Below are 16,132 nucleotides of genomic sequence, written 5' to 3' on the forward strand. Positions count from 1 at the left end.
CTCCCTTTATGCATCTAGCTACAAGTCACCATGCTAATGGAAAAAAAAGTTTCAACCTGAACTTTCAACAGACATTCTAGAATATTATAACCTTGGTAAAGATGACCACTATATCAGTTTCTTAATAAACAGTGCTTGTGAATGAGGAGGCACTATTGCAACATGAGCAAAGCCAAGCCATTTGCCATTCATGCTGGGCACACCTGCACCTACACTACCTAGGGATTACTTTCAGGCTAGGCAATATACTAATTATCCTGTTTATCTCTAATAAAAAAAATTGTAGCCTGCCAATTCAGCAATGTAATGTCCTATTTTGTTTGTTTCACAGGACCTCAAGAAGATATACATTATTTAATTGTAATGGGAGTAGCGGGAGGAAAGGCAGTGCTCTGCACATAGAATGATGGTGAAAATGATCCTCAGTCTCGAGGTTTGAGGGAGGTTAGATTCTTGTATCTAAATCCATTTTCAGAGGCACACAAGAAGAATTAGTAGTAGTTCACCTAACAAAAAGAAAACCAATGGCCTTTATTTGGCAAAGAGCTTATAAGATGAGATAGCAGAGAATTTTTTTTTTAAAAAAAAACCAAAAAGTACATCCAAACAAAGATTGAAAACCCTGGATCTCAGCACATATTTACAGGGTACAAACTTTATGTACACATAGACTTCACAGTTAAACTACAGGCACATGGAGTATAATCATCAAAGCTATAGCTGCGCAAGTATTAAAGGACTGAAACAGCTGTATCTATGGGATCAAGGACAAGAAGATTACCTAGCCTGATCTACCACGTAAGACAGATTTTCAGATCTTGCCATTTGAATTCTTGTTTGAATGAGACCATCTCTTGCTAATGCAGCTACCCTTCAGTCTGTAGCTTTTAGTAAGTCTGCTGAAGGCTAAGCTTGAATTCTTTCTCTGTCATCAAGAAATTGTCTTAACTTGCATTATGACTTTGTACCAAACTTCTAACTACTGAATCTCATATATTTCTTAGAGGTTGACATAACCTATTAGCCAGTTTCTGTTCCCTATCTAGTTAATTTAGCCTGATCAAGTTATCCTATAAGGTAATCTTAAGCTAGGTTTTTCTATCAGAACCTATGAAATGTTGAACGGAATTCAGATCCATAGAACAGAGAAGCCAAATTACTATCAGTTGAAGTACAAAGCTCATTTGCAAAGCACAGAGTAATTCATCCCTTACACCCTGACAGCATCAGAGATAAGCTGAAGTCAGTTCCATACCAATTTGGTATTTTTCACCCTACTGCAAATTCAGCTGATGGACTATTGAAAAAAACGAAATGCTGACTTGTATTAGTCTCAGCTCTCACAAGGGGGTAGCACAGAAAATACTAAGAGCACTGCCCTGTGGAGCACACTGCTCCCCAATTGTCATCTGCTTCACAGAAAAAGTAATGAAGGAGATTGCATAAGAACCTTGAATAGCCAAATTAAGTTGGCTGAGACTTTACTCTTAAAAAAAATAATTTAAAAATGCTTGACCAGTCTATGCATAATGAGTCTTTGTCAGAAGCATCGTTGCCATTAACATTTCCTCATTTGTTTTTCTAAGAGTTTATATTACATCGCACATATCAGAAATAATACATTATTCAGCGGCAGATTTGGGAGTTGTCCAGAGGATGGAACAATGCTGAAGATTTCAACTAAGTTAGGAAGTAACGCTGAGACCATCATGGCAGAGTCCCAGATACCAACACACAGATCGTACATGCATGGCACAGGGCAAAGACAGAATTCTATTACTTTCTCCCTCATCCACTGAAGTCTCTCAGATGACAGTAGCCCATAGATGCTGCTGCACCCAGTGACAATCCAAGCCACAATGTGATCTCCCCTTCTTATAGGCCTCCCTCTACAAATCTTAGCAATACAGACCACTATGTTGGCCAAGTTTTGGCCAAATATTCACCAATTGTCCCCAACTACTCCAACACAAATCTCACAGTGGCAGTTTTTACATTACCGCTAAAGCTAGTTGTGCTAGTTAAAACTGCCTTCACCAAAAGAACCAGGTTCTTTCCAACTGTTTTTCCTTTATCCCTAGCCAGGTCAGGTGTATGATTTCCACTGCATGACGACACCATCAGTTAGGGCCTACCACCACCATCTCCTTCCTTGTCAACAAAATGGTGCAGCATAAGTTAAAGAAATCCACTTAAGTTCCTCTGAACATATCCTAGACATACCAACACACAACTTCATCCACTGCATTACCTTGCTGGTTACAGGGAATCACAATTCATTCATCACTATCTTCCCATTTATTACTTGGGAAATTACCTAGAAATTTAAGGTAAGAATAATATTTCATTGGAGGAAAATGCTTATCAATGCAAGTTACAAAGAACTATACCTGTGCTGTCTTTTATTTCCTAACTTTTGGACTGGTGGGTAGTTAGGACTGAAGCAGGCATTGAACAATGTCTAAAAGAAATATGACTGGACAGGCCTGACTCACATCTACAAGCAACAGTAGCTTATTTCACAGGCTAAAGGAAAGAATTACATGCCGATAATTCCATACAAAAGCATACACTATGCTTGAACAGTGCCTATGAACTAAGCAATAAAAGACAAATGCCCTATCTGTCCAAAAGAGGTTGTAAGCATTGTCTGGAGAGACAAAACTCATCGCCTTTGCCCCAGCTACGGCACTGCCTCGGGCCACAGCAAGAGCTGGAAACTACTGTTGCCACCTCGTGGGCTCCATGCTGACTGCTAAAGGATACTCTCTTCCAGCCACCTCCCACGAGCAGGCAAGCACTAACTAGTAACTGGCAGAGCAGACTCTCAAGTCAGCATGCTGCAGACATCCATTTACAACTGAGGATTCCTCCAGCAGAAAGCCTCTAGGAAGGAACAGAAGTAATCTAATAAAATCAAGAGTGTGGAAGCTGTGTGTAAGCAAAGATAGCCGGCTTACATGGTGCACCTAACTGGGTTGCAAAACGATCTTACCAAGAGCAGAGCATAAGATCTTATCCTTAGAAATGGTGTCAGCAGCCCATTTTAGGGAAGAAAGTACGTTTAAGTAGTATTACCAGGGCTGGATGACTTTCCTTCAGCATGAGCAGAAGGCATCGAAGTGACTTTCCCAGCATTTCTACAGGGATGTCCAGGACTCATCTTGCCTTTCTCACTAAACTGGCCATCAGCGATACCTGACTCAAAGTTCTTAATTAACTAGCTCTCTCCTTTCTCCCCTCAAAAATGGGTTTCTTCTTCCATGCCAAACAGAAGACATTTAACCAAAGACCTCACAGGAGCTACTGCTTCCATTTTCAGCACCTAAGTCATAAAAAGCATGGAAAGCCAGAGGGAAAGAGTACTGTTGCAATTTAACAGCTGTGCAAACACAGTCCAGGAACTTTGCTGTTAGAATGTTCCCTCAAATTGCACTTTCTTCACAGTTCATCCAAGCCACATCTCCAACCAGATCAGAAAACAAAATACAATTGCCTACAAAATGTCATCAAGCTTAGCAAAAAATGAATGGCTTGAGATCAAAATACCTAAACCCCAACTTTAACACAAAGCTCAAAATACTCAGAAGCTTTTTAATCCTGCTATTTAATGCACTAGACATAACAACTTACTAACAAAGTAAAAGGCGGGGAGGGGGGGCACGGGGCAAAGCATTAACACATTAACAGTAACATCTGTAGTCAGTTGCCAGACCAGCCAGGGCTGGAACAAAATTCTTAAGTTTGCCTTATGAACTAGATGAATGCAAGGCTGCAGTGACTTCAGAAAATTCAGTGTGTATCTCCTTTCATTAACAAAGAACACACACATCTGGGCTGCCACCTTTAACCCCTTTATAAAAGAAAAAGCAGAATAAATGCATCTGGAGAGCGGGCACCTAGACTGGCTGCTTTCAGCTCTTCCACAGGACTTGAGTAGTATTTTATGTCATTTATCCATGCTACCAGAAGCAACTGCTGCACATGTTGGGAAGCCATCACACACTATGGCAGTAAGACTGGACAAACAGCAATATTTGCATGAAGTAGAGATTTACTGCTATGGTAACACTGAACCCCAAAGCCAGGTCACGCACAAGTGGGAAACACATCAGGGAACAGGTCTTTGAAAAGAGATCAGAGAGAAAGAACCTGGATCCAGGTAAACATAACACCCTAAAATAAAGGCCTGTGACTGCATGGAAGCACTGCCATGTTTTCTGGTGTAGGTGAAAAATCATTAAGAGTTTCTCACAGGAAATCTCTCCTATCAGAACTCTACCTCCATAATTGAGAGCAATGCACTTGTAGGTTTATCTGGAATAAACAGAAAGCTAAGCATTGCTCAGAATCAAGGCAGTATTTTCAGGCCAGCAAAACTCATCTTAGATCATGCCTGTCCATTCAGCTTAACACTATTTTTGCAGCTTTGAAACGAAAAACGAGTAGCAGCTGAAAAACTCTCAAATCAGCATCTGTATGAATAACCTGACAGCTCTTTCAAGTGGTGGAAGAAGGAGAATAGAGAGAGATGTTCTACCAAAATTGAAATGACGACCCATTGCAGGGATGCTGTTTTTAGAAAGAATTTCTTTTCAAGGAGAATTGAAGTTATTGGAATATTCATATTATCCACCATCAGCCCTGACCCTCTCAATCCGAGCAAGAAGTGAGGGAGACAGGGACAGTTTGTGAAGCTCAGCAGTTAGTGGGTGAAACACTGGGTAGTCCTGGAGGGACCATTTCTTTTGGTAGTGCTTGAAGTTTTTCACATGTTGGTGCTCATCCTGGACTGGCTGTTAGCTGGAGTAAGCTCCCCTTGGCTACCTTCTCTTGGAGGAGACTGCAACAAGACCAAAACACATCCTAGTTAGTGATGTGTAAATATGCTGCACAGTGCTTCCTGAGAGACCAAATGAAGCACAGCAGGATAGCAGCAGGGGGAGAGCATACCCCCAACTCATAAATAATGATGGCTTTGCAAAAGTGTTGTGTTTACAACTTCTGTAGTTACAGTTCATGAGAATTGTTCCTAAAAAAGTAAAACCGGAACTTCTAAGCCACTCTATTTACCATGTACAAGGTGCTGTTGGCCCCAGAAGTGGAATCCTATCTGGCATGTAGTGACCACAGAGATTAATACACTACAGAATTTAACACATTCTGTAGCAGATGGCCTATCCTCCCCTAAGGGCATTCTTTTGGAACTGCATCATGGAAGGAATACTCCAAGCAATTCATGCATGTTTTACTTCCTCTACTAAAAATAATCACTTCAAACAATCTTTCTTTTGATAAGAGATACGTGTATCAAGAATTAGTTGGAATGCATTAGTTAGAATCAACCCAAGCAGATAAACTTCAAAGGACATTCTGTGTTGTACAAGCAGGTCAATGTATTAGCTAGAAACACTTGTTCCTTATATATTCAGTATTTACTACTGTGAGAATTTGTCCAGTCGTGGGCACGCCAAATCCATTCCCCTCCAGAATCTTCAATTAAACAACTTCTATAGTTTCAGTTTTTTTTTAAAAAAAATAAAACCTTAACACTGTGTCAAAGCCCACATTTAACATGCCCATACCTTGACATGTATCTGGTTGCGGAGGACTGCAGCTCGCAGAATCATAGCTTTGGCACGTCGCTGAAACTCTTTGCCCATTAGTAAAGATTTCTCAAAAGTTGTGCTGCGCTGATCTACATCTCGAGCATAAAGAATCTGTAACCAACACAGAGAACTGTACACAGGAGCTAGGACAGGGTTGCACAGTGGGAAGCCCCTTCTGCACAAGGGAACAAAGCTGAGGTATCACGGAACCTGAGTTTACACACAGATCAGCCCTACTGAGAATACGAGTCACAACAGATGAATGCAATTTTGAAGCGTCCCAGGAATGGAGAGTTTCTGATCTTAGTACAGCTGTCCAGTCTATAATCTGCGGCTCAGATGCACTCACCTTACTGTGTGAGTCTATTCTGGCATTGATCAGTCCCTCCAGGATCAGCTGAGTAAGTTCATCTTCCAGAGCAGCCACTGTGGTATTAAAAGCAGTGGCCATTTTGCGCATATCTGCCGATACGTAGGGGCTGAAGTACTAGGAAGAAGAAAGTATTAAGTTGCCAAAGGTACTCCCTGCTCTCCAAAAAACCATAGAAAAAGCAATTACAAAGAGATGGCCTGTCTCACTGCTCAGGATTACAGGAACAATTACCTGGATAAGGGCACGATTTCGAATCTGAGTATAAAGTGTCCTGACATGAGGTGCAAGGTACATATCCAGCAGCAGGTTGTCCTGTGCAAAAAAACCCACATCAGAACCCGAGAAGCAGCCTTGAAAAATATATATTCCTATGTTCTGAAACATCTATGTGTATATACTTAAAACTTAAGGATATTACACTACAGCAAGACAATACCATAAAACAAGACTGAATACAAGAACTAGCAGTATATTAAAATATTTACTTCTCCCCACCCTCCACTGCTAAATTACTCCCAATTTCCATTCATCACATCAGGAGACAGAAAACACAGAAGAGCTTCATAGCTACTTTTAACAGTCACTGCTTCTTACAACAGGCTAGGCAAAGGGAACTTTTAGGGTCTGTTCTGCACTGCTCCCTTGCAGCTCACCTTCATCTCATCCAGCATCTTCAGGCATGAAGCATATTTAGATTCGTAGAACTTGAAGATGATGTCGCGAACCTGTGGCTCCAGCTCCAAAAACAATTTGAAGGAGCTACAGATAAAGATGATAGTAATCAGACACTGGAACCCACCACTTAAATACTCCGCAACCTCATCACTCCAAGTTGCAAGGTTACAAACTCTCACTGTCATTTGAAGATTCCAAGAATTTACTCTCCAACAGGCCAGCTAGCCCATTTTCAGCAGGGCTGGTAAAACAGCAAGATGCAGCACAGCATCAGAGCTGTGGTGAAAGAAGGCAAAAGACTTTTGATAAACCAAGCACTAGAAATGTTTGTCCACACAAAACAAAAAAATGAGGTGGAATAGGGCAAAATCAGGATCTACCAGAAAACATAGGTCACATCCATGAATGCACTGTAGTCTGTGCTGGCCAGCTTTGTGTTCCCTTTCACAGCCTTCACAAAGTACAGCATGCCATAGGTAGGTTAGGCATGCAACTGTCTTGGCGCTCTCCCAATTCTCCACCACAGATTTCTGAACCTTGGGATCTCACTCCATGAATCAGCCAATACAAGTCAGGCTAACAACCCTTTTTCCACATAAATTTAAAATCTGTGCTTCCACACACTTAGCTGACAAGAATTCAGTATCATTGTAATTCAATCTGTGACACACAAATATCCATTTTCTTCCAAAGACTAATTCTCTTAACCTTGTATATATCATATTAAGCTGCAAGTTGTATTAACAATTATTACATTTTATTAATATGATTAACGTACACCAGAACAAGTGGTAACATGAAGACATGTTATCTTACAGCTGCCTTCCGTAGAGCTCTTACCCTCTGATTTAATATCTGGTATGGACTGCTGATGGAGACAGAAAATTGGGCTATGTTGATGCTGGATTTGACCCAGGTTGGAAACTTCTGTTATGCTACCAAAATTTCAGCTGTGATTAACCACTGTGTTTTAGACAGTGAAACATCACTTAATGCTAAAGCCAAACTAGGGCTCAGTGATTCTTCCTCTGCTATATGAGAAAGCTATTACGGCCACCAGAATCCACTCTCAACCAAAATCCCATGTCCCAAAAGATGTCCAGTACAAACTCCCCTCAAGGCATCGCCTACCTGCTGGAGATAACATTTCGTTGCAGTTCCTGACGGTCAAAGGTAGCAAGGGCACAGAGACCACCATACACAGCCACATTGCTAGGAGACAGCAGCTGGGAGGGTGGCAGGAGAGAGAGGGGGAGGGGGGGGTGGCGAGAGGCGGGGGGGGGGGGGGGGGTGGCGAGAGAGAGAGAGTGCAGGGGTGGGAGAAAGAGGTTGGGATTAAGTATTATACCCCAGTCTCTCATGCAGTGACAAGATTAGCCCTTGTTAAATTTAGTGGAACGACTCAGTGTGCTCTCAGGCCTTCACCCAGAGCCTGAGGAGTGACTGATCACTGCTAAGAGAGCAGAAACCAATTCCAACCAACAGCCAGTCTTTTGATTGAGCTACACAGATATATAAATCTCACCGGTAATTCCTACGTGATCTATAGTAGATCATTTAAAGAACCCAAGAAGAGAGACTTTTAAAAAAAATAATATAAAAAACCCCCCAACCACTCGGTTCACAGCACCACCAAAATACACAGGAGCACTGTGAAAATAACTACAATATCTGACTTTAACAACCTAGTACTGAGAAGAATTACATCCCCTCCAAGACTTGCACACAGCTCCCTCTTGGTCCTCACCTCAGGGAAATCACAGTGATCAAATGATGCCAACAAGAAACACTTTGCTGCCTGTTTGTACTTCCGAGCAGCTAGTTCGGCCAAGCCTAGGAACCAGAAAAAGTTAGTCCTTAGTTTGTGATAGCATACAAATCAGGAGAAATTGTAAGATCTGGAGAGTAGGACAGGCCTCCAAACAGTTGCTAGTGCCTTCACTATTGAAGCGAAATAAGATTCTCTGACTCCTATCTAGTGTCCATTGAACTACGCTGACTCACACTGGCATCCTCTCTGAAGAAACTTGGGGAGAAGAAAGAAATGGCAAAAAAAAGTCAGCAGTTCCATCTCATCAGCTTTATTAAATTTTGCATTTCTGATGAGAAAATACAAAGTCCGTCAAACCTGAGAGAAAAAAATAAACCAAGCACACACTGTTGTCAACGAGCCCTACAGACAGCTAACAGGCAGGGCAGACAATACAGGAAGCTGAAGGATTCACTCACCTGCTGCACATTTCAGTTTCGTGAGAATTGCTTGTGTCTGGCTGTCTCTTTCTCCTCTTTGCTAAAGGATAAGGAAAAGCAGTAGTGAGCAAGCAACATAAACCCCATTTTGATTATAACTGTCCTTGGGATACTACATCCTAATAATTAACTTGCAAATCTCAACAGAAAGATAACTTCATCTTATTTGTTTTGGGAAAGAATATGGCAAGAATTGAGGATGGGAATTCTCTCTGATTTAATAGTGAGTCATATTTCCTGCACTCATATCGTGAGAGAAAAGCAACAATGAATCGCCACAGAAATAGTATAGCAGCCAAGGAGGCTGGATTAGAGGAAGAACAGACTGTTAGATGGAGTCTTACAGGGAGCAAGTTGTAAAGAGGGAAAGGAATAAACTGTCTCACAAATTTTGGAGACAGAAAACAAGGGAAAACTCATGCAAGTTAAAAAGCAGGACCTTACTTCTGCGATTTCTGGTGTAGACTCAGCCTTGCTTACATAGCTCAGAACATGAGACCAATTCTGGAGGTAGACACTGACCTGTAGAGAGCCAGAAACAGTGTAGAATATGCATGGATAAATGGTGTTACTTAGATAAGCAGCATCATTGCAGACACAAAAGGTGTAACCAGAGCAAAGTACAGGTGGACTTTACAGCAGGTATCAGAAAACACCAAGTACTATTTTTCCTGCAAACCTTCCTACCTTGATAACATTGAGGCACATGTTGATAACATGTTTAGCACTGGTGCAGTAATCACGGGCTCGCGAGTAACACTTGAGAGCATTGCTGAGGTCCCCACAGTCAAGGTAATGATCACCTAAGTCATCGTGGCCTCTCCTGGAGCACAGGAATTAAAATACCAATGAACTGTGTGCTCAGAAAAGGACACTGTCAGTTTGTTCCAAACAAGTAACTCAACGCACTGACCTAAGGCACTCAATGCAGTTGACATCCTGTGTAAGGTGCCTGGAGGAGCAAAATGCTCTTCCTTGCTCCAGCAGAGCCTTCTGCATCTCACCTGATACTCTCCTTGATGGAGTTCCCTTTGTAATTTTTCAGATCTGTGTCGAGTTTCTCCAGTTTAAGAAGAGCTTTTTTGCGTGTAGCTTCAACCCAAGCTGTGTCAAGAGGAGGGGGTTCAATTCCACTATCAGGGACAGCATCAGGTGTATTCTGCAGTTCTCTGAAAGAAAAGAGTTTAAAGGGGGCTATTATGCTGCAAACTTTTCAAAACAGACGTCTGTTAAAGCACCTGGCCCTGTTACCCTAACAAACAGTACTGCATACACAAAATAGACCAAGGAGAAAACAAGGATGGTGGGGAAAAAAGATGATGACTGCTAGGATTTCCAGTAAGAACAGCAACATAAGCATCACAGATGTCTACAGATCTTCTCAAAATTATCCTACTGAACTTCTGCAGGTATTTTATTAACAAGTCAGTCATTGCTAGTTTTAAAGAAACAACCTGCTCTATAAATCCATTGAAAGTAAGTTACTAACAGTGCTGCAATGAAATATTACATTCTATAAAAGTATTTAATAACTCTAAAGAGTCATTGAATCCAGTCAAACATCTGTACACGCAACACAGGGTGCACATGTTCATGAGTTCTCTCCCCAGCTGTACTGCAATGGCTTCATAGCAAAGCTATACTGTACAGATACTATTCAACTTCATTTTCCATTCCGCTCAGGTCAACGTATCTGCTTACATTGAGCTCACTTTCTAATATTGTAAATGGAAAGATATATTCTGAGTTTTATTGTTTTGTGGGTGGGTTTTCTTGGGTTTGTGTTTGTTTTTTTTTTACCAACAGTTCTTTTCACATATAAGAAAACAATGAACAAACATACTGTCACACATAAGTGGTAAAGACTCCCAAGGCAAAACAGAAAAGCAATCAACAAATATGCATAGCAACAAAAATAACACAAAGATAGAAAGTAGGGATGGATAAGTAAAGTATCACAGGCTACCTTTAACAGCAAACCTCTTGTCAGCGGGGGTGGGAGGGGGAGGGGGGGAAAAATACCAAGGCAAGGCAAACAGTTAGGTAAGGTTTTCATTTATGAACACAAAAGCATCTAGAAGAGGCTTTGTGTCCATAATCTACTAAAAAAGGACAACCATGTTCATTAATATTTGAAGCAGTCACAAGGACTAAACTCTCCTCAGTATCTAACTGTAGCCTTTTAAAACACTGAGACTTCAGAATCAGATAATGTCTTCTGTGTTTAATCTTTTAAAAAAGATTAAACCTTAGGCCTGAATACACACATTTCATTGCTATCAAATAAGGGCAAAGGCAAGTTGCATAATGAACACGCTAGCAATACACATGCACCATCCCCCACTGTGGCACACTAGTCTTAACTCAAACAAAAATTCTCCCCAGGTTCCCATGATCTCTTAGTACCTGGTGGCCTCAGACAACTTTCTGTGGATTTCTTCATACACATCAACATTGAAAGTTCTCTGGACAAATGACAGTGCCATCTTGAGAGCTTCCACCCGTAGCTGTGGGCAGTGATCAGCAATAAATTGTAGCCGTTCAATTCGCATCAGACCACTGTAGCTGGATGCATACTGCTCCAAATCCTGCAAACAAAACCTGGTCTTAGAAGGAAAAGATGGCAACACTAAATCAGGCTACAGCACCGTGACCTGCAAAGTGTTTCCTGCAGTCCTGACCCCTTCATGGAGGGCAACATGGCTCAGACAAATAAAAAAGCAGGTAAGATTATTCCATTTCTGCTTTCTTCAAACATTAGCAACTTCCTCAGAAATATGCAGTACATTACAATTTACATATTTTTTTATTTCAGTTGTGATGCTGTCCATTAAAGCTAATCAGCTCACCCACTTTAAGCACCCGTTACATTGCCTGTTAATAATTGTGTCAAGATTCCATCATTTGAGCCAAAATTTCCTAAATCAGAAAACCATTCCAGATGGTTTTTACTTGAAAAATAGCTTCCATATGACAATTTGCGTTCTTTTGCTCATACTAATTTCTTACAACATCTTATTTGAGAACAAATAGGGTCTCTTACTCTTGAGGAAGGATCTGAGGTTTAAATTCTGAACACTTAACAGATTTTAAGCCTTGTCTGGGGGTGGAGAAGAGAAGCACAAAATGTCTAGTAAAGATACCATACCGCACTGCAGGGAGATCTCCTGAAGACAGAAGTACATGTGCAAACTACTGTAGCAGAATGTTCAGGGCAAAGTCAGGCAGGAAGAAAACATTAGATTCAGGCTGCCTGTCCACACTTAATATGCATCCTGTGTCATGTCTGACTCCCTGACCCTCATACGTCTAAATTAAGATATGACTACAAATGTCACAGTAGCATTTCCTAACGTGATTGTTGCCTGATTCTGTGCAAGAACAATCTTGCTCTGAGACTGATACAGGACTGTGCACACTGAAAATCTGTATTTAGGATTCGTGCTTATTTGCTACAGAACTTGAAAAATACAAAGGCAGGAACATTCTTTCTTCCACAGTTTCATGCCTGACGGTGCACAATACTCCTGAAAATCACGGAGTAATTTCATTTTACTCCTCAGCTCTTTGAATGTCAAAAGGGAATTATGGTCCTTCACATCAGTTAGGGTGAAAAGAAAGTCACTAATTTTTGTGGCAGACTTAGATAACATAGTAATAACAGAGGCGTAAAGGTCACAATATAATTGCTTCCTCACTCTAGTTTCAGAACAGAATTGAAATGCAATGAAATCAAACAAGGTATCAGGTCATACGCTGGAAAAAAACAAAACCAACCAAAAAAAACCCCAAACCAAACAAAACAACAACAACAAAAAAAGGGCTCTGCAGTAAACACAATTAACCGTGTGACAACTGTTAGAAGGCACAGGGACAAGAGGAACAAATTAAAGCTTCAGAGGTTATGTGAGATCCAGAGCTTCCCAACAACGCTTTATTTTGCAATTCTAATGTTGCTTTAACTTTTTCCAATTAACATATTTGTTCTCTTCTGCAGCACCTACCTCTCACTGTTACAGAGATGACATATAAAAATTGGCCAAAATCTCAAATCATTAACTCAAAATTGAAGAAACTGCTATAAGTAAATAGTCTTCTGTAACTCTGTGCCTCTACAGGGTTTTAGCCAGTCTCCGGAGGATTGAACAATGAAAGAATTCTGTACTTAAAACACCTGAGCCTTGCTCCTCAAAGAACAAGCCTCAAAATAAAGGAACGATGTCTCCGCAAACAATGAAAGATGTACAAACTATTTCAGAACAAAAGCTGTCAAACAGGCAGCACACAGCAAGTCACAGAACAGCAATTCCTCTCTCATCTCGGGAGGTGCAGTAGAGGTCAGTACGTGACAAGGAGCTACAGAAAAGATCACTGCTATTCTTACCCCACCTTGCTTTAAAGAGAATCAATCTCTAAATCACAATTTGACAAGGAGTAAAATGAGAGAGCTTCTCAAAAGCCTTAAAGGAAGAGGCCATGCCCAAGAAAGGTAACCCACTAGCCCCCACCCAGCACATACCAGAGTGGGGTTCTCCACCACATAGTTGATATCAGGTGCATTTTGCTGATCTTCTTGTGGATCTACGTCAATCTGCATGGGCTCTACTGCACCCTGAAACAGCAAAACGAGGTCAAAAGTAGCTTACTACACTTGAGCAGGAAACAAGCATGTGATTCAATCTATTAAGGACTTGCTTAAATACAGATTAAATGTTAAAAATTAAAAAACATTCCTCAGTCTTCAGATGTGTTTAGGACCTTTCTCTAGCAACACCAGTACTCAGCATGATGTTTTGTCTAAAACAAGCTGCACTAAGGCTCACCATTCGCACAGAGCATTTTATTTTGTTTGGTACATTATCAAGCAAGAAAGTGAAAGGGTCAATAAATCTGATTCCGCAAAGTATCCTGAGCATGCACGCTAAATTCCAAATGACTTTCCATTTCTCTCCCTTGAGCAAGAGCAGACATTAATACTCCACTCAAGAAGCTCCCAAAGTAAAAAAGTACCCAAAAAGCTCACCAGAACTTTTCAAAGCTACTTTAATGCTTAAAAGTAGTATTTGGGGGAGGGAAGACAACAACACTTTTTAGAAGTATTAAAAAAAGTAAAGAACAGAATGAAGAATGGCAATTCCACACTTTCTACCAAACACTGGGAAAAAATTTATCTGCACTAGAAAAAGTTACCATTAGTTGAACTATCCTACTATAGCTATCCGAGTCCAACTGTTTAGGGAGATTCCCTTTTTCAGGAACAACAGAATTTTATTCTCCCAGTATAACTTGCACTGCTTTGACCCACATGAGGAATCATACCAGTAGAGTGACCTCAGTACAACTGCATCAATTCAATACCTGCACAGGTTCCCATTTAAGACCAATTTACTATGCAGTCCCACAAACAAAGTTGGTATGCTAGCACAAAATACTTCTCCTCCTCCTGGTCAAAAGTGTGCTGAACATTCCCCCTCGGTGTTACCAATTCAACCTCAGGAAAACCAAGTTGAATGTCTTCTTATAAAATGCCAAATACACACAGATATTACCTGTTTGGGGTAAATTGCATAAGTGGACCTTAGAAAGGACAAAAATGACAACACCTTGCCCCCACCAACACCAAATTATTTCCATGTTTTTATTGAATTTGCTGTCTGTTAAGCAATCAAAGATTGAGGGGTTTGCATGTTGGGTTGGTGGGGTTTTTTGGGTTTTTTTTTGATGAGGAGGAACAGGGCAGACCCAAATTTCCTAACTCTAAAAATTGATGCATCTTGTATTCACCCATGGCCTATTTATTCTTTCACTGACTGGTGCGTACCAAACACACACATATTTCAACAATGGCTTGAAATCTCCCAAAACCTGAAGCAAAAGCAAGCATACAAAAGTACATTCCCTAGTTTGTTACTCTCTGCATGAAGGAAAGGGAGGGAGGGTGCAAAGAAGAGTTTGATTGTCCAGATCACCACTCAGGAAAACTGCATAAAAAACATTTAAGTCACCATATATTGAGACCATTACTTTTTTCATTTTTATCTACTTTATCTCTTTTCTTACATCAGAAACACTGTGTTGGGGTTGCTTTTTTTTTTAGGTTGTTTGCCTTCCATAATAAAAACCTCATAGGGACTCCTTAGAAATCAGCGTTACAGAAACTAACAGCAACTCCAGCTGGTGGAACAAAATCATTTGTGCCCTGCTACACTGGTAGGCTGTAGTCTGCACTTCTCTCAACTCCCAGACATGGCAAAACACAAGGGGGCTGGAATTCCCACCAAGACATGCCAAGTTCTGACATTTTCAAGACAACTATTTTTGAAGCAAGATGCAAGGTTTACTTAAGAGCTACTCATAAAGCAAATAAAACAGTGCTCACTCCCCAACATTCTCTGAGCCCTGCTGGAAGGTACTTTATAAGGCCTCATACAAGCTGACAAGCTGGCACTCAGCACTCAGGCTGAAGTCTCCTGCTGTACTCGGGAGTGACCTACTGCTGGAAGGGATGCAGTACGGATCTGTTACTGATCAAAAAGCTGAGCTGGATGCTGAACTACCCCACATCCTACCCCGAGTTTCCACAACCCCACGCACTGACAAAGAACCCTCTGGCTACTAAAGGTAAGACAGGCAGTCAACTCGCAAAGGGATCACCTGTGCGGCTACTTAAGGTCCGGGCTCAGCATATCAACCGACCCGCTGTGGGCTCCTGCGCCTTTTCCCCCGTGCTGCAGACCCTCGGCTCTTCTTCATCCGCCACCTCGTTACACCCCGCTCCGCTACCCAAGCCCTACCTACGGCACACGTAGAACTCGAGAACCACGCAAGAGGGCCGCCGCGGCGGCGGGGGACGCTCGGCTGGGCGCTGCCCCTCCTGAACGGCGGCCGGAGCGACGCAGGCCCGGCGAAAGGGCGAGCCCGGGCCGGCCGAGAGCGGCTCCCTCCCCACAGGGGAGAGGCGGGCGCGGAGCCGAGGGGCAGGCCGCACCGCGCCACCCGAAGGCCACGGCGGGGCCGGGCCGTGCTACTAGACACAGCGCGGGAAGGAGGTCAAGCGCGGCCGCAGCAGCCCCCAGCGAAACAGAGGTGGCGGGAGGCAACGGCCCCGTACCTGCAAGTTAAAGACCTGGACGGGCAGCGGCATCCTTCCCCTCCCCGCCGCCGCTTCCGGTTGACCTCCCCACCTCTCCCCCCTTCCGCGGCTTCCACTTCCGGGTCGCGCGCG

General features: G+C 42.1%; 2 protein-coding genes across 4 annotated transcripts in view; one reads left to right on the plus strand and one right to left on the minus strand.

Moving 5' to 3' along the window:
- The window catches only part of DUS1L (dihydrouridine synthase 1 like), a 28,851-nt gene extending 17,540 nt beyond the window's left edge, over positions 1–11,311 (plus strand). Inside the window, exon 14 of the transcript XR_008820464.1 lies at positions 11,293–11,311. The gene's annotated coding sequence lies outside the window, so the exon portion shown is untranslated. The remainder of the gene's footprint in view (positions 1–11,292) is intronic.
- Positions 496–16,125, minus strand: GPS1 (G protein pathway suppressor 1). 3 transcript variants are annotated; one of them, XM_056330134.1, is made up of 14 exons: positions 16,019–16,125; positions 13,427–13,519; positions 11,314–11,495; positions 9,912–10,076; positions 9,595–9,730; positions 9,352–9,429; positions 8,887–8,947; positions 8,405–8,490; positions 7,789–7,883; positions 6,636–6,741; positions 6,214–6,294; positions 5,959–6,096; positions 5,586–5,720; positions 496–4,843 (listed from the first exon to the last, which is right to left on the minus strand). In XM_056330134.1, the coding sequence occupies exons 1-14, from the start codon at positions 16,049–16,051 to the stop codon at positions 4,769–4,771; spliced, it is 1,464 nt and encodes a 487-aa protein (XP_056186109.1). In that variant the 5' UTR covers positions 16,052–16,125; the 3' UTR covers positions 496–4,768. The 3 variants fall into 3 exon arrangements, with proteins under 3 accessions (XP_056186109.1, XP_056186190.1, XP_056186270.1); XM_056330215.1 differs by lacking the exon at positions 16,019–16,125 and adding an exon at positions 15,702–15,841; XM_056330295.1 differs by lacking the exon at positions 9,352–9,429.
- Between the last annotated feature and the right edge of the window lie 7 nt (positions 16,126–16,132).

This window comes from Falco biarmicus, chromosome 1 (assembly GCF_023638135.1).
Source record: "Falco biarmicus isolate bFalBia1 chromosome 1, bFalBia1.pri, whole genome shotgun sequence".
NCBI classification, from domain to species: Eukaryota; Metazoa; Chordata; class Aves; order Falconiformes; family Falconidae; genus Falco; species Falco biarmicus.

Coding starts and splice junctions, on each gene's coding strand:
- GPS1 (XM_056330134.1), bottom strand. CDS start 16,051: ATGCCGCTGCCCGTCCAGGTCTTTAACTTGCAG. Junction 8,491..8,886: donor GAAACTGAAATGTGCAGCAG/GTGAGTGAATCC, acceptor TCTGGTTCCTAG/GCTTGGCCGAACTAGCTGCT. Junction 7,884..8,404: donor ATCACTGTGATTTCCCTGAG/GTGAGGACCAAG, acceptor CCACCCTCCCAG/CTGCTGTCTCCTAGCAATGT.